At 57.3% G+C, this 27,678-nt stretch overlaps 1 protein-coding gene across 1 annotated transcript in view; it reads left to right on the top strand.

Annotated features, from left to right (window-relative positions):
- Positions 1–27,678, top strand: part of SDK2 (sidekick cell adhesion molecule 2) — a 162,660-nt gene that overhangs the window by 84,342 nt on the left and 50,640 nt on the right. The window contains 1 exon segment of the mRNA XM_065415586.1: positions 20,073–20,179. Within this exon segment, the coding sequence (XP_065271658.1) occupies positions 20,073–20,179 (107 nt within the window).

The raw sequence follows: 27,678 nt of genomic DNA, 5'->3' as shown, positions 1-27,678 counted from the left end.
TTTGCCAAACGGCAGCCAGTCACTTGTCCGGCGTGGAAAGGCAGGACTCCTGATGTAGCCACTTCTCCAAGGACGCTCTGGTTGCCAGGGTCCAACTCGCAAGAGTTAACCCATTCAATTCCGGCCCTGTCTTTCTCTCCCTGGCTGCATCGGGCCGCGAGTCCTTGGAGTGATGGGGACGTTCTCTGGATTTTACGGGGCTGTGGCCGGGATTCCCAGGTTTAGCTGTCAGGAGAGCAGGGCTGGGCTGAGGACGTCAAGCCAACGGTCTTGCCCCTTGGTGACCTGGACACATTGGAAAACAAGCACCTGATGCAAAGTGAAAGCGATCGTCGCTCTAATAACTAGCCGTACCTCTGCGGCTCCCCACAGACATCCCTCTCCTCAGTTAACAGCGACAGAGCCTGGAGTTAGAAGCCAGGTCTCCTCTGCCCTTTCTGCTGGACCATGCCGCTGCCCCTGCCTGTGATGCACATGGTCAGTCACACCAATACCACCTTCGGCTGGTGAGTCAGTGTGCCCAGGGGAGAGGACCCTTCCTGACCCCTGTCAGCTGGTCATCTGGTGCTCTGAGCCAGGGGAGCTGGCTCGCCCGTGTCTCAGCACATGGAGCTTGCAGGCTAGTGTAAGCAAGTGCCAGGCCACTGAATTTGATGCCTACTTTACCCCATGGCTGGATTTGGTCCCACATGATCTCAAGGCTCTCAGTGCTCCAGGGGACAGGCTGGACTGGACAGGGAGCAGAAACCTCTCCATTTCCAGGCCCAGGGCTGGCTCTAGGATTTTTGCCGCCCTAAGCAAAAACAATTTTGGCCACCCCCCCCCCCCGTTTTTTAATTACCCCCACCCCCGGCCCCGCCTCAACTCCGCCCCTTCCCCAAATCCCCAGCCCTGCCTCCTCCCCCCAGGCTCTCAAGCCTGTGAGGGAGGGGGAGCAGCGGCGCGCGAAACGGCCGCTCGGGATCTCCCCCTCCCTCCCAGGTTTGAGAGCCTGGGAGGGAGGGGGAGACTCCGAGTGGCCGCGGCGCGGGCGTTGCTTCTCCCCCTCCCTCCCAGGCTCTCAAATCTGGGAGGGAGGGGGAGCAGCGGCGCGCGAAACGGACGCTCGGGATCTCCCCCTCCCTCCCAGGTTTGAGAGCCTGGGAGGGAGGGGGAGACTCCGAGTGGCCGCGGCGCGGGCGCCGCTTCTCCCCCAACAGCCGTTTCGCGCGCCGCAGCCGCTGGGGATCTCCCCCTCCCTCCCAGGCAGCAGCAGCGGAGGTGAGCTAGGGCGGCCGCGGCACATTTTTAGGGGCGGCATTCTGGCGCCGGCCATGCCGCCCCTAAAAATGTGCCGCCCCAAGCACCAGCTTGTTTTGCTGGTGCCTAGAGCCGGCCCTGTCCAGGCCAGAGGTGTCAGTGCAAACAGGATTCATGAAGCCCGGCGGTTTGCACAGTTCACGTCTTGATGAGAGTTACGTTAGATCTCCCGTTGGCGGCGGGGAAGGGGGAGCCGGAAGAGGGACCCAGGCCAGGAGCAAAACGTTCTCCCCGTTGCTGCGGGAATAATGCAAAATGTCAACCATTAAATTGGATTGTGGGAACTCCAGTAAGAACAGGGTGGGGGTGGGGAGCAGCGTGGACGGCCTGGGGAGGAGAGACTGCAAAGGAGGCGCTGAGGTCACAGGGACGAGGCCACCCCAAATGCACCCTGCAGCATCCACCACTGTCGTGTCCCGGTGCCGAGAGTGGGTGGGTCGGGTTATACAGGCAGCGTGGCCTCCTGATTAGCATAGGAGACCTGGAGTCCGGACTCCTGGGTTCTGTTCCCACCCCTGGGCTAGGCAGTGGGGGCTAGTGGTTAGAGCAGTGGGTCTGCTGGGTCTGCTTCCTGGCTCTGGGAAGAAGCGCGGTTTAATAATTAAAGGACTGGGAGCCGGGACTTCTGAGTTCTATTTCTGGGTCTGCCACTGACTCATTGGGTGGCCATGGGAGAGTCACCTCCTAGCTCTGGGCCTCAGTTTCTCCATCTGTAAAATAGGAGCAGGACCCATATTGCTGAAGTGCTTTGAGATCATTGGCTGAAAGGTTTCATATAAGTGTGACGGTCACGGTTGTCTCACGGGTGCAAAGGTGACGATTTCCCAGCCCTTGAGAAGGCTCCAGATTCCCCGATCCAGCTTCCAGCCAGAGGCTTGTGAGAGAAAACAAACCCGTGCTGCAGGGAAAGGCAAACAAGCCAGCGCGCTGCTCTGCGGCTAATGAAGCAAAACACTGCCTGACTCTAACCCTCTTCTCCAGCCGGCCCTCGGCAGTTCGGTGCAGCCTGAGTCTCCGTGGAGACGGACGCCATTGAGACGAGGGTCTGGGCCTCTTGTCTGGAAGTTGGGGGCTGCTGGTGAGGAAGCAGAAGTGCTGGAATTAGTTGTGCAGTTAATAGAGATGTAGGTGGCACTGCACAGCCAGAGGGGCGGTAGTAATTAGCAGTTAACGAGTTTAGAAATGGACTAGTTTTTGGGGACGGCAGGGCTGGCCTGGATGCGGGAGCAGGGCTGGGAGATCCCTTTATGCCCAGGGCTCCCTCCTTTCTCTGACCCTCGGTTGGGTTGCGCCGGGGTGCGGCCATGGGCACCTCTCCAGCGGCAAGTGGCGAGCGGATCGGCGCCGTGGAGCTGCCGTCGGGCCCGGCCGGCCTTGAAGAGCGTCTCGCTCCCCAGGTGCTCCGGTGGTTTCGTTCTTTGCTGCCGGTTTAGGCTTGGCAGAGCTCGCACCCGCCGTCCATCTGTGCTGCCCTGGTGAAAAAGGAACGAGGCAGACCCCCCGGGTGCGTCCCCGAGGGAACCCACTTTCTCCTTCACTGCCCTGGGCCCCGGCATGGCTGGGTCATTGCAGCGGGGTTTGCTTGGGCAGCTCTTCCCCACACCAGGGCGAAGGATGTGGAGCTGCCTGGGAGTGGCAAATGGAGGGGCAACCCACCGCCACATCATTACAGGTTACAAAATCAAGCTCCAAGCCAGGCCGGCGACCTCTTCCCAACATCCCCTGGGTGGCTGCCCCCCTCGGCTTGCCTAGCGACGAGCAGAGCCATGTAGCTGTGTGGGAGTCACTTTGAGCATCGGGACTGATCAGGTGGCCCGCCTGGGCAGAGCTAGCCCGCGTAGCAATATGCGCTACCTGGCCTAGTCAACGTGCTCCGGGTACGTCCGGCCCCTGGGACTGTAAGTCAAGCAGCATGCACCGTACGGCTGCCAGCTGCCCACTCCCACTGGGCGGCTTTGGGGTTTAGCCGCGATGCCGGAATGTGACCTGAAACCCAATTCTGCGGCTTCCTTTCCCCTTTCTCCGGAGCCGAGCTTAGCCAGCCCTGCCAAGAGCTCGCTCCTAATGGCACAATTACTGCACTGTGCAGCCCTCGGAACAGGAAAATCACTCACCGTTTTTCAGCAAATACCGGTTTCAGGGTGGAAAAAAGTAATTACGTGGGTCAAAATTGTTTATCGTCTTTAGTGTTTCTCTTCACTAGCCGGGGTTTCTGCTCGGAGCAATTGCTTTACCAGTGCTCCTTAGTGAAGTTATTTCACAATTAACAATGAATTCTGCCGCCGCTGGAGAGAGTGTTTTCCCTTCAGGTACGTTGGGAGGAAGGTAATTGGATTGTAGATTTTACTGTTATAATTTATAATACTTAGTACAGGGGACTCCTGAGTTCTAATCCTGGCGCTGCAAGTCGCTGGCCTTCCTCTGCGCCCTCAGTTTCCCCTCTTGCTAAGGGGTTCTCGTGGGAGGGTGTGGGGCTTAATGCACTCGTTAAGCGAATAGGTGCCGCTGGGTGGAAGGAGCTTTTGAAATGCACAACGTGATTATTTATTTGTATTGCGGTAGCGCTAAGAGGGCAGGCCCCAGGCCCCAAAGGTATTTAGGCACCTTGATTTCAAGGGGAATTAGGCACCCAAATTCCATTGAGGAGCTGGGCCCAGGGACCTGTTATGCTGGGCCCAATACAACACCAGTCAGGGTCCCTGCCCTGAAGCGCCCAGTTTCAGACAAGACACAAGAGGTGTTGACAGCAGACCCCAGAGGAGTACCTGGGAGCCGGCAGACAGCGACAGGACAGGGTGAGCGTATAGCTATTCACTCTCTGAGCGGCTCCATTGCCCGGGCTATGAACTAGTGCCCAGTTTGATTTGTAGTTGTTGTTTAAAGTGGCGCAAGGGCGGCTCGGTTACCAAGTCAGCTGGGTAATCTCTGCGCCCTGCTCCTCCCGTCCTGGCACCTGCCCAGGAAGGAAGCAGTTCGGGGTATTGTCGCCCGGTAGCAGCCCCGGGTGCAGCTGGAGAAGAGAAGCACCGGCCGACTCCTGGCTTGGTCGCTCTGTCACTCCATCCTCTCTCTCCATCCAGGCGTTTGCCCCGGGAGGCCCGGCTGGGATCAGTGGAGATGCAGGCCAGAGCGTTTGGAGTTGGCTGATAGCCTAGGATTTGATGGCTGCCCTAGACATTGGTTATTGTCTGTGTCACCATCTGGCCCCAGGACCGAGCCAGGACACTGTTGCGCTAGGTGCAGTACAAACACAGGACAGAAAGCCAGAGCTGGCAGCCTGCCCCCGTGAAACTGGGGTGTCCAAGGTGCCAGCTTGCCTGCTCAGTGGGAAAGGCCTGGACTGCGAGATGGGAGCGCTGGATTTGGGTTGGCGTCTTGTTATCCCTTGCACCCCCCCCTCCGGGCTAGAATAGCTTTGGTGCAAGGCTCTCTGTGGAACACAGAGCGAGGAACGGCTTTACCCAGCTTCACAGAGTGAGGCAGTGGCAGGGCTGGCCCAGGAACCCAGGTGTCCTGTTTCTGTCTCCCATTTAACCGCGCCAGCAATCTCCCCTCTCTCTCCCCTGACAGGAGAGCAGCCCTCGGCCACACACAAGGGAGAGTCCCCGCATCCTGCAGGGGAGAACAGCGACCCAGCAGGCCTGGGCCCATGGGGAAGGAGGCCCGTGACCCCGGAGGAGTTTAGAACAGTGCACCCTTTGAATCTGGAAGCTACAGCCGCCCCTGCCTGCACCCCGTCCGTGCCGCCCCCCGGCAAGGCAGATTCCGCCCTCGCCGAGAGCATCTGAGGAAGTGGCAGCCTGTCTGCTGAGGCTCTGGTGGACGGTGGTTCCTGTCGAGCCCTTGCCCTGGCATTGGGGGCAGCCTGGACTCCAGTCCCTCTTGCCAAATGAGGCGTCGCTAATTCCCAAAGCGAACGCCGTGCCCCCCAGCCTGGCATCTGCTCCGTTGCTTTCGTTTCCCACCTTGCACCAGATCCGGGTGCAGTCGCGGGCAGCCCGTCGTGGGTGGAACTGCCCTGGCGTCCTTCCCCCTGCATACACCGAGCCCTCGAACCGACCGAAAAGAGCAGGGGTCGCCCCGAGACGTGCGGGGGTCCTACCCCCGGCAGCGGAGTAGGAAGGAGCGGGGGCACGAAGGCTCATTAGCCCAGCAAGGGGTCCTGCGCTGCCTTTCAGGCGTTATGGCATTTGAGACTAATAAGTTCACTTTTTTTTCTTTTTAAAGAAAAGAACCTGTCTCCCAGTTTTGCATCGCGTTTCCATAGCAACTCCCCTTTTCTTCCCTCCATGAGTCAGGGCCCGGCACACAAAGGGGAGCGACTTGTGGAGGTGCCGAGAAGGGCGAGGGGGAAGGATGCGGGTCAGGGGGTTTGCATCAGAGCTGGCGAGCTTCCCCCGTGAAGCGTGCTGGGCTCACTAGCTCGTTGTGGCTCCGATCGCCCGGCCTGCAGGGCGCTGGGAGGATACAGGAGATCCCTGCGCTGGTTAGCTTGCTTCTGTGCACCAGTCTCTGCAGATCAGCTCCCGCCCTCCCCTTTTACCTGCCCGGAAAAATCCAGGGGAGGCTGTCAGGGAAAAGCTAAACAGCTCAGAGAAGGGGTTCGTCCTTCCTTAAGGAGAAGGCAGCTTAACCCAGCGTCTCCGGAGAGTTTGAGGCCGAGAAGTTGGAAAGATTTTGCCTAGCGTGTGCTGCACTCTCTCTACCCCAGCCCCGTGCACACACACTCCTATGGCTCGGGGCTAAGACAGTTTTCCACGGTGTCTCTCTCCAGCGGGTTCTCCAGAGGCCGAGCTCTTTTCATACACGGAATCATAACATGCAAATCAGGCCGTGCGAGGTCTTTAATGAAACCCTCCGAAGGAAAGAGCTTCTCTGGCGGATTGAGGATATTTATTTCTCGTGCAAGAAATTGAACATGCAGATTGGTTAGGGCTGGTAATTTATCACATGAGATTGTCGTATTAGGGTTTGCAGTGAGTCCTGTTCCCTTCTGAAATTACATCGCGCATATATTAGAATATGGACAGACAGACGGACAGACTCACACACACGCCCCTTTCCCTCTATTAAATACATTCCGCTTCCATCCTTTCTCCCCTCCACATCTGGTGCAGGATTCAGCGCCCACCTAGAGGATTGCCCGTGGCTTCCCACGAGCCCAGAAACCCTCTGCCAGAAGCGTGGAGACTAGGAAAATTTAATTAGCTCCTTGGCTTGCATATTAGCTTCGTCAGACACGTCGCTCAGCCCCCAAAACATTTTTGCATGACTGATTCCCCACAAGGCTCTGGTTTGGGTTTCCTTTGCTATGGCACAGCCCCCACGCCGCCTCGCTTGGGCCGGATGCCTGTGGGTTCTCTTTCTGGCACAGTCTTGGCGTTTTGGCTCTTGTGAGACCTTTTTCGGAGGAAGCTGGGAAGAAAACGGGCCCGGTTCTGCTCTCGCTCCCACGTAGGGTGACCGGACAGCAAGTGTGAAAAATCAGGACAGGGAGTGGGGGGTAATAGGAGCCTATATAAGAAAAAGCCCCCAAAATCGGGACTGTCCCTATAAAATCGGGACATCTGGTCACCCTACTCCCACGGGTTTCACTCAGGAGTGGCTCCGCCCGAGTCAGTGGTTTTGCACCAGTGCGAAGCTGACTCAAGTGAAAGCAAGAATCAGCTGCTAAAACCAGCGAGCAGAATCCCAGTTTGGTTTCTGGGCTCCTTCCTCAGGCGTTACAAGCAAATGGGCACCACTTGTGGGGATCTGAGCTGAGCGAAGAGCTCAGGGTTGGGCCGTCTGATCGGAATTGACCACAGAGATGAGGGAAATGCAGCCAGTTAAAAATCAGATGCATCCCAAACCCTGCGAGGATCTTGAAAGTTCAGTGAACTTTACATTTAAAACAGAGGAGGGAGGGGGAATGTGAAGGGTGGGGAGCCCAGGACATGCCCTGTCCATGAGGCTTTGCCCTGCCTGTGGGCAGCCAGAAGCTTGAAGGCCCACTTTCCCGTGAGCCAGGCGGCACCGCGTGCCCCGTCTTGGCCAGGTTTTGCCAATCCAGGGATTGGGGGCGGATTGGAGAAGCAGCAGGTTTGCAGTCACGGCTCCAGCTGGCGTTCCCCACGCACGGTGGTGAGTCCCCACCCCCTCCCTACGGGAGGCTGCTGATCCTGCACTTTCTGGGTGTCGTTTTGTTTTAAGGGTCTGCTCAGTGCAGCGTGTGTGTGTGCCAGTGCCGTGTACTGGGGGCAATCGGAACCGCTCTACTGTCTGTGACAGGCCCTGTGCTGCTCCGAGGTAGTGGAGACTTTCCTTTAACTCACGTGGCAGGGAGGCGTGCTTCCGGAGCAGGGGGTTCTGAGTTCTAGCCCCATTGCTGGCGGGAGGGTCCGTGCAGCCGTGGGCTGCAGCGCAGCGTCCCCATCGATTTATTGAAGGGGGATGTTTCCCGATTCTATTTGGAAAGAGACGCTTTATTGATTTTAGGTTTTCTCGTGAGCCCTGGCCTACCGAGGTTGGTATGTTGTTGCAGGGTTGCTCTGGAGGGCGGGGCTGCGTGTGTTATTGTAGGGTAGCCAAGCTGTGCGTGTTGATTGGTTACTGGGGAGGGGCGGGGTCTGTGGAAGAGCGGGGGTTACAGAGCCAGTGTCGATTGGTGAGTTTGGAGCAGCAGGCCGGGAAGGCACTCACCCCAGCGGCGCAGGAAAGTAGGACGTGTTCCCGGCCTCCTGCCCTGACCTTGGCCACGTCCCTTTTAGATACTGAAACATGAATCGCCGTCTTGTTATTTGTGCCGCTCTCCGGCCCGACGTGGCGGGGCTCTCCGCCCCCTGCGTGCCGTAGGAAGCCAGCAGATTAATGCATGTGCATAAATTATTAAACAGCTTATTGTTCTAGCCGGACCAATTGAGCTGGCGATTTACAAGGCCGCCGGAGTTACTGGAATTCCCCTGACCGCAGCAAAATGCCTCTTTGGCAGGCGCCGCCAAGGATGGCTCTGGCCGCATGTGTCAAACTGCAGCCTTCTCCAATCAGGAGCTAATTGAGATTCAATAACACCGTTAACACAACCTGATGAAATACCGGGGGGATGGTTAAAAACACATTGAGTGAGGCCCCTCTGCTGTGGCTGGCCACTGCTCCCGGCATGTGGGGAGCTGGTAAATCTTGCTAAGTATGTTTTAATTCTCTCTTGCCGTTTCATTATCACACAATAACGATTCCAGGACATGTCCCCCTGTAGGATTAATTAGTCGTTATACAGTATGTTAATCAAAGGGGCTGTGCCAAGGCTCTGAGATCCCAAATCTAGGGAGCTGCTGCTTTCTGTGGCCTGTGTTTAAAGCGTCACATGGACCTTGCAACGTTCTGGTTTTTAATTTGCTAGGGCAAATGCTTCAGCTGTGACGTCTCCTCACCCCCTGAAATAAATCAGCCATGAAACATCCCTACAATAACAAACCAGCCTGCACGATCCTGGGCAACCCTACGATAACAAAGTGAGTGTTAATATCCCGGGGCTTGTAAGCAGCCGTATTGTACAATAATACACTGGCACTTGCAGCCCAGCCCTCATGAGCGACCCTACGATAACAAAGCGACATGAGCTTCAGGGTGATGTCTTGGGTCAGGCGGCCACACCCCAAAATAGCCCAGATGCCTTTGCATCGGACTTGTTGCCACAGAGAGACGTGCTAGCCACAGTTTCTCGTTGTTTCACCCTCATGGGAGGAGAGGGCTGGGGAAGGAGCCCACAAGGAGCAGATGAGCCTAGCAATCCCCGTGTGTCGCCTCTCCTGGGCAGAAGGGGCTGTTTTGCCAGCAGGTTCGCCCAGGGGAGCGGGTGTTGGTCATCCCCTTTTTGGAGGGGAAGGGCTTTGGGAGATGGATTTCCTGGGGCAGCTCAGAAGTCGTTCCTTTTCTCTGCCCCTTGGCCTTTGCTGCCCTGGCATTGAATGCAGCGTCATTCTCCCAGGCCCGGAAGAAAAGCACCTGCTGCATGGATTGATTTGGTTTAGCCCGTGGTCAGTGGGATTTCAAACGGGGGTAGCAGCGCGGTGACAGCCCCGGGGGCTTGGAGAGCCACTGAGCTTTCAGGGGCTCCGGCCTGGTGCTTCAGAAAAGCCATGAAGCCACCTGCATAATCTCTCCCTCCGTGGGCTGATCTCCCTTCCTGAGCCCTGGGCCTGGAAGTCTGGCTTGGCTTTTCCTTCTAACTCTCGGTCATCGCTCACGTTTGCACAGCCCAGACCGTTCTTCTCTGTGGGCATGGATTCCCCCCAGGAACAATGTTCTCTCTATCACTGAAAAGCCCGGCACTATGGGCGACCTTCCAATAACAAACCAGCGCATGTCCCCGCCCTTGTGAGTGGCCCTACAATAACAAGCCATCGTGTATCCCCGCCCTGTGAGTGACCCTACAATAACAAACCAGCGCATGTCCCCGCCCTTGTGAGTGACCCTACAATAACAAACCAGCGTGTGTCCCTGCCCTTGTGAGTGACCCTACAATAACAAACCAGCGTGTGTCCCTGCCCTTGTGAGTGACCCTACAATAACAAACCAGCGCGTGTCCCTGCCCTTGTGAGTGACCCTACAATAACAAACCAGCGCGTGTCCCTGCCCTGTGAGTGACCCTACAATAACAAACCAGCGTGTGTCCCCGCCCTGTGAGTGACCCTACAATAACAAACCAGTGCGTGTGTCCCCGCCCTGTGAGTGACCCTACAATAACAAACCAGTGCGTGTGTCCCCGCCCTGTGAGTGACCCTACAATAACAAACCAGCGTGTGTCCCCGCCCTGTGAGTGACCCTACAGTAACAAACCGGTCTGCCCCAGCCCAGTGCTGGTGAGCAGCACAGCAGCACCAAACCAGGCTGTACCGGAGGACAGGCCGTGCCGCGAGGTTTCAGTGCCGCCCCTGAGGGTTTATACCATAAACAAAACTTCCTGCTTAATGATTTCAGAGCTGCCCACCTCTGCATTGTGGTCCCCGATTAATTCCCGTCCCCGTGAAGGCAGCCCCGGCCCTTCGTCAGGTGAGCGCCTGCACGCGGTAACGATCCTCCCAATGCCAAGGGAGATCAGAAAGAAAACAAAATTAAAGCCAACGTAGAGAAAAGCCTTTACGGAAGGCCAGCCGTGGAGCACAGAGCCTCTCCTCTGATTCGGTTAATAACTGCAGGCCAGGCTGTGCTGAGCAATTTGTTTCCTTTCTCTGGGCTATTTCCATCCATTCAGACAAACGCGGTGGGGTGAAGCAGCGTAAGAGTTTTGCATCTGTCTGTGCACTTACACACAGACACGTCGTACGCTTGTCAAGCAGAATGCATACGTGTGCAGTGCACACGCTTGTGCATGCACACAGCACGTCCGCGAGCAGGCTGCATGTGCACCAGGCATGATGCAAGCCCAGGTATCATGTAATGGGCGCTGCTGGGGATCAAACCAGCGAGAGTTACCCACACGCCAAACGTGATCTGATCCTCTGGGTGAGCCGGCAAATATACGCAAGGCAACTCAGGCCGCAGGGGTGATACTCAGCCCTTCCTGTTTGTTTACATAGCACTTTGCGTGCTCTGAGCCCTGCACAGCTGCTTAAGGCAACCGGGCGTATTCTCATCCCCCTTTTACAGATGGGAAACTGAGGCACGGAGAGTGGACATGGCCCCAGGTCACACAGTGAGACAGTGTCGGAGCCGGGAATGCAACTGCAGAGTCCCGAGAGCTTTCCCGCCCCTTTGCTCTCTGCAAGTCGGCACGCGAGTGCAGTATCGCGCGCTTGCTGTCTCTCCCGTACACTGTGCCCAGAGGGTTGCCTGGCTGCCCCCGTGCCCTGGTGTGTCATTGCCCCTGCATCACACCAGTCTTGCCAGCTCCCTCGGGACGTGTGTGTGTGTTGGGAGGGGGCGATGGTGCAGGAGTTTCTAGCTGTCACTCAGGGTGGGGGCGGGGGACAGACACGGTTCTGCACGTCCCTCCAGGAGTGCCCCTGGCACAGAGCGAGCCCGTGGCTGAGCAGTGACAGCTCTGGCATGGCGCCATCACTGCTTCAGGGTGGGCATGGAGAATCCGTGGGGGACGGGTTGGAAGGGCCAGAAGGATGGCCCCGCTCACAGGCCGACAGCCTGCACGGAGCTGTCAGCCTGTCTAGGTGTTCCCTGTGCGTCCCCCCGACCAGCCCCGGCCTGAGGGAGAGACGGGCCCAGGACTCTTGAAGTCACTGCCATGTGCAGGGGCCGAAGGACAGAGCTTTTGATGGGAGGGGCTAGGACAAGGGACAGCATCCGGGCAGGGGGCAGGGACTAGCCGGGGCCTGTGCCCAGCTCAAGCATGTGGCCGTCTCAGCACAAGGCTGTGGGTGGGCCACGGTCTCGCTCCCACCACCAGCTCCCTGCCGTCCCAGCAGGGTATGTCATTGCTCTGCGGTGGCTGCGAATCCCTGGGCACCCTGTTTAATTTCCACCAGGGTGTAGAGTCCTCTGCAGACTTCTTCCAGCTGGGCCAGCCGCAGCACCCTGCCCCCTTCGCCCTCCCCCCGCCAGGCCTTGGCGTGTGCGTTTCCGGGCCCCGGTGTGTGCACATACGTGCGTGTGCATGTCCGTGTCTGCATGTGTGTGTGAGCACGTCTGTCTCTACGCCGGCGTTGGGGGTGCGGGTGAGATTTATTACCGAGGACAGTGCAAGGAGAGTCTGCCCATTATTCCTGCTGTCCGCCTCGGCTCCTGACAGCTCGGCGGAATTGAAATATCTCATTTAAAGCCAGTCAGGATCTTGGTCGATATCGGGCGTGACACTCAAGGACTCTCTCCCCTCGGGCACCGGGCGCGCTCCCTGCAGGGTCAGGTACGGGCCACAGAGCTGAGCCGGCTCTTTATCCTGGCACCGCTTTGTCTCTGGAACATCACTGCCAGCTCTGCTGTGCCCACCCTGGCATGGACCCAGCGGCCCAGTTCTGATCTCCCTGAGGCTGGCGTCAGGCAGGAGAGGCTCCACCCAGCTCAGGACGAGACCCCTTTGGTCTTCTCTCCTTTCCTGGCCCCGGCAGCGCTCGGACCCCAGGCCTGGCTCTGGACCCCAGTGAGGCACACAGGCCCTCGGGGGGACTGCTGGGCACCTTCACGCTGCCAACACCTGCCGGGGGCTCGCCCTGGCCGTGTCCCGGGCAGCTCGGTCAGACATTTCCAGCAAAGGCCAATGACAGCAGCTTCTGGTGGGGGGAAGCAGGGGATGGGGGCAGTTACCCTGTGCCCAAGGGACTGCTGGTCACTGGCCCAGATGTGGGGGGGGGGAGTGGGGGGATTTGGGTTCTCCTGCTTCTCTCCTGGATGCCGCTCGCTCGCCGTGTCTCTCCGAACCAGTCACTGAGCCACGACAAAACGTGAGGCAGGGACAAGGCCGGGGGGCGGGGGGGGGGTCAGCAGCTCCCCCTTAGCAAGCCATCTGCCCATGCTCAGCGCAGCAGGAGATCTAGGGCTGGGAGGGGGATGCAACCCCAGATGACCCTCACCCACAGCCCCACTTAGGTGGGGGAACGGTGGCGTCGCAAGCGGGGCGTGGGCAGGCAGGGCTAATGGCTGGAGCAGGAGTCGGGAGCCAGGGGCAGGAGCGATCGCTCAGCCAGCTGGGGGCTCAGCTCGCTCCTGTGCAGCGCGGTGTGTGCCACTGGGTTAACACCCTCCACCCCAGAGGTGGCTGCATTTGGCGGCGGAGGCGTTCTGGGATTGGCTCAGCCGGGAGCACTGTGATTATCCGGGGGGGGGGGGGGCGGGGGAGGTAGGGTGACCAGACAGCAAGTGTGAAAAATCAGGACGGGGGTGGGGGGTAATAGGAACCTATATAAGAAAAAGACCCCAAAATCGGGACTGTCCCTATAAAATCGGGACATCTGGTCACCCTAGGGGGAGGTGCAGCGGAGAAAGGTGTTGCAGGAATGCAGGGGCCTGGCGGTGCTCCCTCTGGCCCAAGGCGCCCGAAGAGCCGGTGACAGCGACGGCTGCCAGGGAGTCGCGGCTGCTTGGGCTAACGAGGCCGGCCAAGCTGGGGCTTCGAACTCCGGGCGTGGTTAGTTGCCGGTGGAAAGCGGGGCAGGGGGAGAGCTGGCAGGACGCTGGTGGCACCTGGCCTGTCCATTGCGCTGGAGAGCCTGAGCCGAGCCCTCAGGAAACGGTTTAGTGGCCCAATGCGGGTCTTAGGCTGCCACCTAGGGGCTGGTCGGGGACCCGGTGGAATTTCAGCATGGTGGTGGCTCGCACACGCTGGTGGCTCGCACGCTTTTAACATTCCGTCTGCTCTCGGAACAGCGGTGCCCTGTTTTTAAGACGAGGCCTGGCAAGCCGTGGCGATTAACTCTTGTCTCTCAGGACCCCGGGCCTGCTTGCAGTCATGCACACCAGGCCAGCGTGCGCCTGTCCCCAGCTCCAATCTGCCTGTCTGCTCTGTTCTTGTGAGCCGGCAGGGGATCGAAATACACAAGGATCCTGCTCTCAGACACACTTGGACAGTGCTCATCTTGTCTCTGCAAATCCCCTGCCAGCTCCCAAGGCCAGGGCAGACAAGCGGCGCGGACAGGAAGACGGCCTGGCCCACAGCCCACGGCAGCCCTGGGGTCCTCCAGGCTTGTCGATCGTTGTGGAGAGACTGAGGGGTCATCTAGGCTGTGGTGGTGAGTGCCATGAGTTTGCTAGGTCTCAGCAAGCAGCGTGCCCCCGAGCAGAAGGCCTCCTGTTCCCTACAGCACAGGGATGGACTTCAAATTGGGGATGAGTTGCGTTGGCAGAGATGCGTGCGTGAAGAGCGTGCAGCGCACGAGTGGAATATCACGGGGCACTGCAGGGTAGGAATGAGGTGTGTCTGCAGAGTTGGGTGTGTGGGGAGCCCAGAGGTGGCATAGCCAGGGGCTGTGGGTCAGGATTGAGGGGCACTGGCAGAGCTGGGTGTGTGGGGCCCAGAGCTGGCATAGCCAGGGGCTGCGGGTCGGGAGTGAGGGGCACTGGCAGAGCTGGGTGTGTGGGGAGCCCAGAGCTGGCATAGCCTGGGGCTGTGGGTCAGGATTGAGGGGCACTGGCAGAGCTGGGTATGTCTGGAGCCCAGGAGTGGAACAGTGGGGCGGGGAGGTATTTTGCTGCTTGGGATCGAGGGGCGTCATCGAAGATGGAGCGGGTGGGGGAAGCTTTGCACAGCACGTCCCCACGATATGACTAGCTCTCCCAGCTATCAACCCACTGATGCACATCTAGGTTATCTCAGGCCCCCTGAGAGGTTCCTTGGGGTGAAACAGCCACTTCCTCGACTCCATTTGCCCCCCGCTTGGCATCGGAGCCCTGGCACGGCAGAGCGCTGCCGCTGCTGCTCCCCCCGGCTCTCTGTGGGGCCTTGAAGTGAAACCTCTTCCTCTTTGTCACATCAAAGGCTCCCGGCTCCTGTTCTCCAGCCGCTGCGTGGGGCAGATTAAATTCCTGGTGTGGCAGCACAGGGACGAGATGCTCAACTCAAGCTCTTGTCTGGGTGCCGGCTGACCGGGTGGGGGGGTGTCGATGCGGGGGCAGGGGGGCACTGGCAGTGCTGACGCCCGCAGCGGCTGGGAGGCTGAGCAGGGGGTTTAGTCTGTCAGGCAGCAACTGTCCGTTAGTGTCTTGTTATTAAAGTTTAATTTAAACTGTGTATCAAAAGGACAAAACGCAGCCGAATCAAAGCGGCCAGCGGCACTTTTTAATACTTGATTGGATTTCAGGGGGGAGGCTTGGGTTTCCTTATTTATTTACTCATCCCTGTCTCTGGTTTCTCTCTGTGCTGAACAGAAATAGTCCAGAGGAGGCCCCGAGGTTAATGCTCCGGCTGCCACTCGTGCCTTCCAGCTGGGAGGTGCTGCTTTACCCTGCAAGCTCAGGCGGCTGAAGCTAAGGGGCAGGCTGCTAGCCTGGGACACTGCTGAGCTGGGTTCTGGTCCTAGGTCCGCATCCCGCTTGGGCAAATCACTCCCCCTTTCTGTGCCTCTCTGTCCCCCTCCTGCCTGCTCTAGGCCGTGGACGCTTTGGGGCAGGGACTGTGGGTGCGCCGTGGGGCCCTGATTGTGGTTGGGTCCCCTGTAATCCCCATATGATTAAATCCAGGGGGGCTGAGTGTTAAATCCACAGGGAATTGGCGCCCCATTGGGAGCTGGGGCGAGTGGGGCCTGGCTGGGACGGAGGAGGTAAGCGCTGGTGCCCAAGGGCGCCGAAACGAGCCAATGTACATTTATTTTCCTTATCTCCTAATAATCGTCTGAGGCTAGAGAGGGAGAGATAAGCGCAGCAGCCGCGGGTGGCAGGGGTGATAAGCAGCTTGGCTTGCAGCTCGATCCAGACTAATCAGAACCGCGCCGGGCTGGGTGACCTTGCCAGGCGGGCCGGCCCTGCTCCCTGGGCAGCCTCACTGGGCCCTCTCCTGGGAGCGGCTGGGCCTGAGGCTGCGTCCTGTCTCTCCAGGCACTGCGGGCCATGGACTCACGCCGGCACAAACTGGGTGGGCTGGGCTGAGCCATGAGGGTATTTCGAGACTGGCAGCACAGCGGCTCTGCCGAGGAGCGGGCAAAGGGCAGAGTCTGCCGCGGGCCGCCAGCAGGAGGCAGTGGCGTTTCGGGGACTAGAGCGAGTTTGTCTGAGTGATGCCTGGCAGCGTTGCTGCTCGAGCTGGAGAAGTTGCCTGTTGCCCCAGGCTGGCAGAGCTTGTCTCCCGTTGAGAGCCGGAGCTGGGAAGCCAGGGTGCTCCATGTTCCCCATCCCCGGGGGAAGCCACTTGCTGCTCCCGAGCACTCCTGGGTTCCCTTCGTGTCATGCCGGGGAGCTGTCCCGGGTCCCAGGAACGGCCACGCTGACTCACGGCTCGCTTCTCTTTGAGCTGCAATGGGATCGGGTTGCTGAGCTCAGAGCAATGCTCTGACTGCAAAGCGAGCATTGACCACGGAGTCCGGTAACCTCTGTCTAGCCCCAGGAAAGGGAGAACGCCACTGGCCAAGCGGAACTTGGCTCTTCTGGGGTTCCTGCTGTGTTTGGATTGAGCCTCGGGCCGCTGCTGGGTTGTTTCTCCTGGCTGCCTTAGCCGAGGGGCCGGAGCTACAGTCGTAGGAACCTTTGGCTGCAGACAGCATGTACGAATGCTAGAGGGGAAATACTAAGACGGGTGAGGTAGGGTGCCTGGCGTGAAATGAGGCCTTGTGGAAACTGGGTGGAACAAGGATAATCCATGGGACGCAGTAATACCAGGGTACTACCAGGAATGGCAGAGTAGGTCGTGCTGCTGGGGTGTGACGAACTGGGACTGTTCTTACTGTGGTCTTTGAATGCTGAGTGGGGAGTGTTGGCTGGGAAGGCAGGGGAGGTTGGCGGGGACTGTCTGCATTGGGGGATGGGAGACTGGCTGTGAGGGAAGATACCTGAGCATGTAACATGAGAACCCAGGAAGGGGTTAGAGGCCAGGTGACACCTTTGCCCGGGAAACTGAACAAAGGCTGTGGGAGGGGTCACTGAAGGGAGAGTTTCGGGAGCTGGCTGGTGATATGGCTGGGACGCAGACGGGGCTCTGACCTCCCAAGGGGGCTGTGGTGCCCTGGGACCCCAAGACGGACCTAACCGGGGGGGATCCTGTTGTCTGTACCTGCAAGACCTGTCTTGGACTGTGTTCCTGGCGTCTAAATAAACCTTCTGCTTTACTGGCTGGCTGAGAGTCATGGTAAATTGCAGGAAGCCGGAGGTGCAGGGCCTTGTGTCCCCCCACACTCCATGACAGGGGGGATTGGCACAGTATGTGAAAGACGCATCGAGTCAAAGAAAGTAAAAGGGCAGGATGCAGAGATAAAAACTCTGTTCCTTGGAGCAGCGAGTCCTGGAACCCACAAGGCGGGCGGCAGTTCTTCATTTAGTGCGAAGTGTCACACGGGGTCTGGTCCAAGAGGTGAATGCAGCTGAACTGCTTAATAATAGTGACCAGGATGTGCTAAATTTAACAGCCTGGTCGGGGGGAAATGCCAAAGAGCCCCACCACTTCCAAACGGGGAACGACACGGAAATGAGGAAGCTAATTAGACGGCACTCAACAGGAGCAGTCGCCAGAGTGAAATGCCTGCAAGCTGCATGGAGACTATTTCAAAACACCATAATAGAGGCCCAAATAAAAAAGAAACACTCAGGGGGCCAAAAAATGCCTCCGGGGCTCAGCAGCAGAGTCAAAGAGGCGGCTAGAGGCAAAACGTCCTCCTTTAAAAATAGGAGTCAAATCCTCGTGAGGGAAAGAGAAAGGAGCATGGACTCCGGCCAGTCGAGCGTAAAAGTGTACTAAAGTAGGCCAAGAAACACTCTGAAGAGCGCCTCGCTAACGGCACAGCTCAACCCGTTACAGCCACTTCCTCACCTGGGGCCCCTCGAAAAGGGGGCAGAACAGGGTTGGTTTCAGAGACAGCCCCCGTGACTTTACTTCGCTTGAAGCCGATGCCTGGAGGTCAAGTGTGATGCACTGACCCGCGGCACCAGCTCCCAGCGTCAGCCCCAGGCCTTGGCGGGGATCCCCCAGGCAAGGGGCCCCCCACAAGCACCAGCCTCCCCCGCCGTGCTGAGTGGCAGGTGTGGGATGGCGGGGCCATTAACGGCACAGCAGCGAAGGGGAAAAGCACCTGCGTTAAAGGCTGCAGTCCAGAATGGGGGGGAAGGAGCCCTGAGCCCGCTCCCCTTCCCTCGTGGGGTGAGCGGGGCCAAAGATGCTCCTTCCCCAAGGCCCAGAATAGACCTAAAGGTCTCTGTGTCCTTGCTGGGGGTCAGAGCTGTGCAGCCAGGCGCCAGTGACTCAGAGCAGCGCTTTGTCGCGAATTCGTTTGGCCTCTGTGAAGCTCAGAGGCTGCAAGCAAAGGTCAGGAGTTCTGGGACAGCCCCTCTGGACGTCTCTACCTTTGACAGCCTGCCGCCTCTCCATCATGTGAATCGCCTCCTGTCCCCGACACACGAGCGGTGGGGGCAGCTGGTGAACACTGCTCGTGTTTCCTGGCAGAAATATGAACTCGACACGTGTCTGCGTTGTGTCCTGTACTGCGAGAAGCGCCGAATCCTGCACTAGGGTGCCGATTTCACCGCAGCAAGAGATTTCTCCCATCCCATACTTGGCATGGTTGCTTTTTAAAGGCACACGCTCTACCTGAGCTGTGTTAGAACAAGGGAAGCCACGTGGATGCGAAGCCCATAAGAACGGCCATATTGGGTTACATAGGCACTGACTCCTTGGGGTGCTCCAGGGCTGGAGCACCCACAGAAAAAAAATAGTGGGTGCTCAGCACCCTCCAGCAGCCCCCGATCAGCTCCTCTCCCTCCCTCCCAGCGCTTCCTGCCCGCCACAGATCAGCTGTTCAGGAGACACTGGGGCGGGAGGGGGGAAGGAGGGCAGGGTGCCATCAGGGGCAGAGCAGGGGTCAGGAACCCCCCAGCAACTCATAAAGATGGTGCCTATGTTGGGTCAGACAAACTGGGGTTCATGAACCCTTGGGGGGTCGTGAAATGTATCAGGGGGTTCTCAGAAAAAAAATCTGTAATGACGGACAAAGCTGTCCCTAGGGTCCCCGGGCGCGGGGGCCGGCAGCCCGAGCCCCGTGACCATGACTTCCTGGCAGAACCAGTTTAAGCTTTGTTGTAGTCGTGCGCTGTTTGCGTGGACTGCTCAGGACCCGAATGCTTGTGGGAGGAACTCTTTATTTGAGTTGGCTTCTTAAATACCTTCCTGCTGTTTCACGTCTGGTACCCCTGGATGAAACATGTAGGAGGCTTAATCGAAGTGATATGAGCTACAAAAGTGAAATCTTGGAAGAGTGTTGCCATTTTCGTAATGTAATAAAATGTATAATGTAATGATAAATAATAATGTAATAATAAATAGTGTGTCATAAGCGTGTCATAAAAAAAACAAATTATTTCCAAGATCACTGCTTCTGTGATTTATGCTCAGGTAAGGGAGAAAATCCCTGGAAATATTCATTTTTAGGAGGGGGTTTGTGAGATTTTATATGTCCGTGAAAGGGGTTCGCAGGTTGTTAAAGTTTGGGAACCACTGATCTAGCCCAATATCCTGTCTTCTGACCATGCCCAGTACCAGGTGCTTCTGAAGGAATGAACAGAACAGGGCAATTTATTGACTGATCTATTCCCTTATTGCCCAGTCCCAGCGTCTGGCAGTCAGAGGTTTAGGATCACCTCTGCAGCACGGGCTTGTGTCCCTGAGCATCTTGGCTAATAGCCACTGACTGATCTATGCTCCACAAAGCATCATGGGTAAAAAATGCAACTGTACTCTGCAGCCTGTGTTCCTGTAATACCATTTGTTGCCAGCAGGGGGCGTTCTCTTTTTCCGTCCCCTCCCCCACCCCTCCAGCTGTCTCGTGGGTTGGGAAGTCTATGGTGGTGGCTTTGGAGAAGGAACGGGGACCTGGCGAGTGACTGCAGATCATTGTGGATGCTGGTCGTGCTGGTGCTGCACAGAGAGACGTAAAGATAGTAGGAACTTGGTTAGTCTCTTGGCTGACGTGAGAGATTGTGGCTGGCCTCCCAGCATATCTAATCAGTTGGGTGTCTGTATCTATTTAGAGACTAACACATTTATTTGGGCATCCGATGAAGTGGGTTCTAGCCCACGAAAGCTGATGCCCAAATAAATGTGTTAGTCTCTAAGGTGTCACAAGGACTCCTCGCTCTTTTTGCAGATACAGACTAACACGGCTGCTGCTCTGAAACCTGTATCTATTGCGTCACCTCTCCCTTTCTCCCTCTAGGTACATGATCACATCACTGGACCGCACCCATGCCGGCGTCTACCGCTGCATCGTCCGCAATCGGATGGGGGCCCTCTTGCAAAGGCAGACGGAAGTCCAGGTGGCATGTAAGTCGCACCCTCCTCCATGTCTCCGTTGGTGGGTGAGTCTTTGCCCCAGGAGCTGGAGTGCCCTAAAGAGCCCACCAGAGCCCAAACAACCTTCATGGCCCACGGTGGGCAGATGTCATTGTTCTTAATTATGGTTATGACCGAGGCCGGGGCCCCTCTGCGCTAGGTGAAGTACGAACACAGAACAGCAAACAGTCCCTACCCCAAGGAGCTTCCAGTCTCATGTCTCTGCATGGGCAGAGCCCTTTGTGAGCAGTGGTGTCCTCAGGCTAAATACCTCACCGGGTGTACCTCCCCCGAGTCATTTCCACTCTTGTCGTTAAGAGATGCTCAGTGCAGTAGATTCCGGTGGCTCAGACACTGTCTGAGGCCTGGTCTACACTACGAGTTTAGGTCAACTTTAGCCGCGTTAAATCGAATTAAGCCTGGACACGTTCACACAACGAAGCCCTTTCTTTCGACTTAAAGGGCCCTTTAAACCGGTTTCTTTACTCCACCTCCGACGAGGGGATTAGCGATCAAATCGGCCTTAGGGGGTCGGAATTGGGTTAGTGTGGACGGAATTCGACGTTATTGGCCTACGGGAGCTATCCCACAGTGCTTCATTGTGACCGCTCTGGACAGCACTCTCAACTCAGATGCACTGGCCAGGTAGACAGGAAAAGCCCCGCGAATGTTTGAATTTCATTTCCTGTTTGCTGAGCGTGGAGAGCACAGGTGACCACGCAGAGCTCATCAGCACAGGTAACCGTGATGGAGTCCAGGATCGCAAAAGAGCTCCAGCATGGACAGAACGGGAGGTACGGGATCTGCTCGCCATATGGGGAGATGAATCAGTGCTGGCCGAACTCCGAAGCAGTAAACGAAATGGCAAAATATTAGAAAAGGTCTCCAAGGCCATGAAGGACAGAGGCCATAACAGGGACGCACAGCAGTGCCGCGTGAAAATTAAGGAGCTAAGGCAAGCCTACCACAAAGCCAGAGAAGCAAACGGAAGGTCCAGGGCTGAGCCGCAAACATGCCGCTTCTACGCGGAGCTGCATGCCATTCTAGGGGGTGCAGCCACCACTACCCCAACCGTGTGCTATGACTCCCTCACTGGAGCAACACACAGGGAAGCGGGTTCGGGGTACGAGGAAGATGAGGATGAAGATAATGTAAATAGCTCACAGCAGCAAGGAAGCGGAGAAACCGGTTTCCCCAACAGCCAGCATATGTTTATCACCCTGGACCTGGAACCAGTAACCCCCGAACTCACCCAAGACCCTGTGGGCACACAGGGGACCTCTGGTGAGTGTACCTTTGTAAATATTACACATGGTTTAAAAGCAAGCGTGTTTAATGATTAATGATTAATTTGCCCTGGCAATCGCGGCCAGTACAGCTACTGGAAAAGTCTGTTAACGTGTATGGGGATGGAGCGGAAATCCTCCAGGGACATCTCCAGAAAGCTCTCCTTCATGTACTCCCAAAGCCTTTGCAAAAGGTTTCTGGGGAGGGCTGCCTTATCCCGTCCGCCATGGTAGGACACTTTACCATGCCAGGCCAGTAGCACGTAGTCTGGAATCATTGCATAACAAAGCATGGCAGCGTATGGTCCCGGTGTTTGCTGGCATGCAGACAACATCCATTCCTTATCGCTCTTTGTTATCCTCAGGAGAGTGATATCATTCACGGTCACCTGGTTGAAATGGGGCAATTTTATTAAGGGGACATTCAGAGGTGCCCCTTCCTGCTCTGCTGAACAGAAATATTCCCCGCTGTTAGCCACGCGGTGGGGGGGAGGGGTGAAGTGATCATCCCAGAGAATTGGGTGTGTGGGGGAGGGGAATTAGTTGGGTTTGTGCTGCACGTTAACCCTGAAACTGCAGCCCCTCCTTTTACATTGCAAACCCATTTTAAATGGCCAACCCAACGGGTGCTTGGTATGGTTAATGAGAGCAGTACTGTTTGAAACCATCCCCACATGTTAACAAGGTTAAAAAAGCCAAAAGACTGTGTCTTACCATGGCTGCCTGCAAGCTGAAATCTGTGGCCTGGCACTGCGTGAGTGATCTCTCACACCAAACCAGCAGGCCCTCAATATAAGAGGAAAAATGCGACCTTGTAACGAAAGCACATGTGCTGTGTGATGTGAACAGCAAAATTTAACGTGAAAGAGTGTACCCATTGTTCTCTAAAATGTATCTTTTTTAACCACCTCTCCCTTCTCCTCCACCAGCTGCAAATCTTTCTCCTTCACAGAGGCTAGTGAATATTCGAAAGCGGAAGCGAAGGACGCGTGATGAAATGTTTACAGAACTACAGACTGCCTCCCACGCTGACAGAGCACAGCAGAATGCGTGGAGGCAGTCAATGACTGATTATAGAAAAGCCCAATATGAGCGAGAGGAGAGGTGGCGTGCTGAATCGCGGGCTGAAGAGCAGAAGTGGCGTGCTGAATCGCGGGCTGAAGATGAGAGGTGGCGTCAGCTTGCACACAGAAGGCAAGAGTCGATGCTCCGGCTGCTGGAGCATCAAACTGATATGCTCCAGCGTATGGTTGAGCTGCAGGAAAGGCAGCAGGAGCAGAGACCACCGCTACAGCCCCTGTGTAACCAACAGCCCTCCTCCCCAAGTTCCATAGCCTCCTCACCCAGACGCCCAAGAACACGGTGGGGGGGCCTCCGGCCACCCAGTCACTCCACCCCAGATGATTTCCCGAGCAATAAGTGTTAAAGTTTTAAACTGCAGTGTGTCCTTTTCCTTCCCTCCTCCCCCACCCATCCCGGGCTACCTTTGCAATTATCCCCCTAGTTGTGTGACGAATTAATAAAGAATGCATGAATGTGAAGTAACAATGACTTTATTGCCTCTGCAAGTGGTGCTCGAAGGGGGGAGGGTAGGGGAGGGTGGGGTGGTTGGTTTACAGGGAAGTAGAGTTAACCGGGTGGGGGGGGAGGGGCGGAGGGTTCATCAAGGAGAAACAAACAGAAGTTTCACACCGTAGCCTGGCCAGTCACAAAACTCGTTTTCAAAGCTTCTCTGATGCGCACCGCGCCCTGCTGTGCTCCTCTAACCGCCCTGGTGTCTGGCTGCGCGTAATCAGCGGCCAGGCGATTTGCCTCAACCTCCCACCCCGCCATAAATGTCTCCCCCTTACTCTCACAGATATTGTGGAGCGCACAGCAAGCAGCAATAACAATGGGGATATTCTTTTCGCTAAGGTCTGAGCGAGTCAGTAAGCTGCGCCAGCGCGCTTTTAAACGCCCAAATGCACATTCCACCACCATTCGGCACTTGCTCAGCCTGTAGTTGAACAGGTCCTGACTCCTGTCCAGGCTGCCTGTGTACGGCTTCATGAGCCATGGCATTAAGGGGTAGGCTGGGTCCCCAAGGATCACGATAGGCATTTCAACATCCCCAACGGTTATTTTCTGGTCCGGGAAGAAAGTCCCTTCCTCCAGCTTTCGAAACAGAACAGAGTGCCTGAAGACGCGAGCACCCTTGTACCCTTCCCGGCCAGCCCACGTTGATGTTGGTGAAACGTCCCTTGTGATCCACCAGGGCTTGCAGCAGCATTGAGAAGTACCCCTTGCGGTTTATGTACTCGGTGGCTTGGTGCTCCTGTGCCAAGATAGGGATATGGGTTCCGTCTATCGCCCCACCACAGTTTGGGAATCCCATTGCAGCAAAGCCATCCACTATGGCCTGCACGTTTCCCAGAGTCACTACCCTTGATATCACCAGGTCTCTCATTGCCCTGGCAACTTGGATCACAGCAGCCCCCACAGTAGATTTGCCCACTCCAAATTGATTCCCGACTGACCGGTAGCTGTCTGGCGTTGCAAGCTTCCACAGGGCTATCGCCACTCGCTTCTCAACTGTGAGGGCTGCTCTCATCCTGGTATTCTGGCGCTTCAGGGCAGGGGAAAGCAAGTCACAAAGTTCCATGAAAGTGCCCTTACGCATGCGAAAGTTTCGCAGCCACTGGGAATCGTCCCACACCTGCAGCACGATGCGGTCCCACCAGTCTGTGCTTGTTTCCCGGGCCCAGAATCGGCGTTCCACGGCATCAACCTGCCCCAGGAACACCATGATTTCCACATTGCTGGGGCCTGTGCCTTGTGAGAGGTCTAGGTCCATGTCCATTTCCTCATCACTCTCGTCGCCGCGCTGCAATCGCCTCCTCCTCGCCTGGTCCTGGTTTTGCTTTGGCATGTCCTGGCTCTGCATATACTCCAGGACAATGCGCGTGGTGTTCATAGTGCTCATAATTGCCGCGGTGATCTGAGCGGGCTCCATGATCCCAGTGCTAGCTATGGCGTCTGGTCTGAAAAAAGGCGCGAAACTAGTATCTGACGGACCAGGGGAAGGAGGGAGGGAGGGAGGGAGGGGCGAGTGACGACATGGCATACAGGTACAGGGAATTAAAATCAAGAAAGGTGGCTTTGCATCAGGGAGAAACACAAACAACTGTCACACAGAATGCCCCCCCCCCCCCGAGATTTAACTCAAAAGCCTGGGTTTAGCAGGCCGTTGATTTGACGGAGGGAGGGGGGAAGGAAATGAATACAGAACAAATCTATTTTCATGATTGATAGCCCTCGGCATTTTCTGGGTGCTTGGCAGCAAATACTGGGCACTTGGCAGTTAGCCTTCAGGTCTATTGCACGATCTGCTGCTCAGGGAAGACTCAGCTAACGTGCGATGAGCCAACAGGGCGCGTGGCAGAAAATGGCATACTACGACTGATAACCATCATCATCAAGACAGTTCCATAGGACTGAGCATGTCTGCCCAGGTGCCCATGATTGACAGCCACTGCTGTACGACAAGGACGGTTACCAGTCGTAATAAACCATCTACTGCCAAAAGGCAAGGGGGCTGGTGCAATGCAGCCCCACGGCTGCCAGCCCCACGGCTGCCGGCACCCAGATCGCCAATGAAGGCTACCAGTCATGCTGCACCGTCTACCACCAAAAGGCAGTTAGCTGCTGCTGCTGTGTAGCAATGCAGTCCCACGGCTGCCGGCACCCAGATGACATATGGTGACGGTGAGCTGAGCTGAGCGGGCTCCATGCTTGCCGTGGTATGTTGTCTGCACAGGTAACCCAGGTAAAAAGGCGCGAATCTATTGTCTGCCGTTGCTCTGACGGAGGGGGAGGGGCCTGACGACATGTACCCAGAACCCCCCGCGACACTGTTTTGCATCATTCGGGCATTGGAATCTCAACCCAGAATTCCAATGGGCGGCGGAGACTGCGGGAACTGTGGGATAGCTACCCATAGTGCAATGCTCCGGAAGTCGACGCTAGCCTCGGTACTGTGGACGCGGTCCGCCGACTAGAGCACTTAGAGCATTTTATGTGGGGACACACACAATCAGCTGTATACAACCGATTTCTATAAAACCGGCTTCTATTAATTCGATCTAATTTTGTAGTGTAGACATACCCTAAGAGACCAGCTACAAAGGGGTAGGAATTGGAGCTCCGTTTTTGACACACTAAAGGTTCACGGAGAGGGGCATCCTGGGACTGGCTGGAAAAGGCGGGGAACAGTGAGGTGCCAAAATGTGCAGATGACCCAAATTTGTACCGTTTGTCAGGACACGGGAGAGGGCGTGAAGAACTTCAGAGGGGCCTAATGAAGCGAGGGGAACAGGCAGCATGATGGTAGATGGAATTCACTGCAAGACAATACACGCTGGAAGGAATCGTTTGAGCCACTCGTACACACTGCTGGGCTTTAAATTAGCTGCAACTGGGCCATGAGTCGGGGGTATTGGCAGAGTTGTGAGAGGTTTCCAAGACTGGGATAGCAGTGGGGCTGCAGGTCGGGATTGAGGGTCACTGGCAGAGCTGGAGGGTAGGGAGCCCAGGGCTGGGATAGCCAGGGGCTGCAGGTTGGGATTGAGGGGCACCAGCAGAGCTGGGGGGTGGGGAGCCCAGGGCTGGGATCGCTGGAGGCTACTGGTTGGGATTGAGGGTCACTGGCAGAGCTGAGGGGTGGGGAGCCCAGGGCTGGGTTAGCCGGGGGCTGCAGGTCGGGATTGAGGGTCACTGGCAGAGCTGAGGGGTGGGGAGCCCAGGGCTGGGATAGCCGGGGGCTGCAGGTCGGGATTGAGGGTCACTGGCAGAGCTGGGGGGTAGGGAGCCCAGGGCTGGGATAGCCAGGGGCTGCAGGTTGGGATTGAGGGGCACCAGCAGAGCTGGGGGGTGGGGAGCCCAGGGCTGGGATCGCTGGAGGCTACTGGTTGGGATTGAGGGTCACTGGCAGAGCTGAGGGGTGGGGAGCCCAGGGCTGGGATAGCCGGGGGCTGCAGGTCAGGATTGAGGGTCACTGGCAGAGCTGGGGGGCGGGGAGCCCAGGGCTGGGATAGCCAGGGGCTGCAGGTTGGGATTGAGGGGCACCAGCAGAGCTGGGGGGTGGGGAGCCCAGGGCTGGGATCGCTGGAGGCTACTGGTTGGGATTGAGGGTCACTGGCAGAGCTGAGGGGTGGGGAGCCCAGGGCTGGGATAGCCGGGGGCTGCAGGTCGGGATTGAGGGGCACCAGCAGAGCTGGGGGGTGGGGAGCCCAGGGCTGGGATCGCTGGAGGCTACTGGTTGGGATTGAGGGTCACTGGCAGAGCTGAGGGGTGGGGAGCCCAGGGCTGGGATAGCCGGGGGCTGTGGTTCAACATGAAGGGAGCATTGACAGAGCTGAGGAGTGCATGGCCAGACTGGAATAGCAGGGGGGGCTGTGGGTCAGGATTGAGGTGTTTTGGCAGAGCTGGTGGGGCCAGCTTGCCCCACTCCTATCTCAAGTTGGCATCGTCCAGGCTTCACTCAGGAGTAAAATTCACCCGGGAGCGTGAGAAATCCGTTCCTCTGAGTAGCCTTCGACAGGCGCCCAAAGTAAACAGCGTTTATAATCATTATGGAAAGCAAATGCAAACGCTGGTGCGGGGCAAGCTGCCCGCATAAATCAGCAGCGAGGCAGCGGCAGGAGCCCTAAAGAGCGGGAAAGGCTGGAAGGAAGATGATGGATTTCAGGCTGGCGTGAGGCGCGGGATTGCCGGATGGCTCCTGCCGAGCTGTGTGTAGCTGGCGAGTCTCGTCCGTTAGAGAGAGGGGGAAGAACTAGTGCAATGGGGCCCAGGAGCGTGGGGCTGGGAAGGAACGCCGGCAGGGGCGCGGCCCCGACCCAGACAGGGGCCCTGTTTGCCAGGCGCTGCACAGACACCTGGTGAGAGTCGGGCCCTGCCCTGAAGGGCTGATGGTGTAGAGATGAGGCAGGCAGGATCAGGCCCTGAGGCTGGCACCCAGCGCAGGAGGCTGGGACGGCCCCTCTCGGGGGCAGGAGGGGAACGCTGGAGCAAAAGCTCCCCGCTGACCATGTCGGGGGGCGGGGGAGGGTTCTTGTCCTTGAGTGCGTGTCACCCCCCCAGCCCCAGCTTGTCTTCCTCCCTCCCTTCTGTGTCCTGTTCTCCCGGCACCGTTCCCGTGCAGGCCTGGGGCCTCTTGGGATGGGC

Source organism: Emys orbicularis, chromosome 13 (assembly GCF_028017835.1).
Source record: "Emys orbicularis isolate rEmyOrb1 chromosome 13, rEmyOrb1.hap1, whole genome shotgun sequence".
In the NCBI taxonomy this organism is placed as follows: Eukaryota; Metazoa; Chordata; order Testudines; family Emydidae; genus Emys; species Emys orbicularis.
Note: the sequence above shows the minus strand (reverse complement) of the source record. Positions and strands in the feature narration are given on the sequence as shown.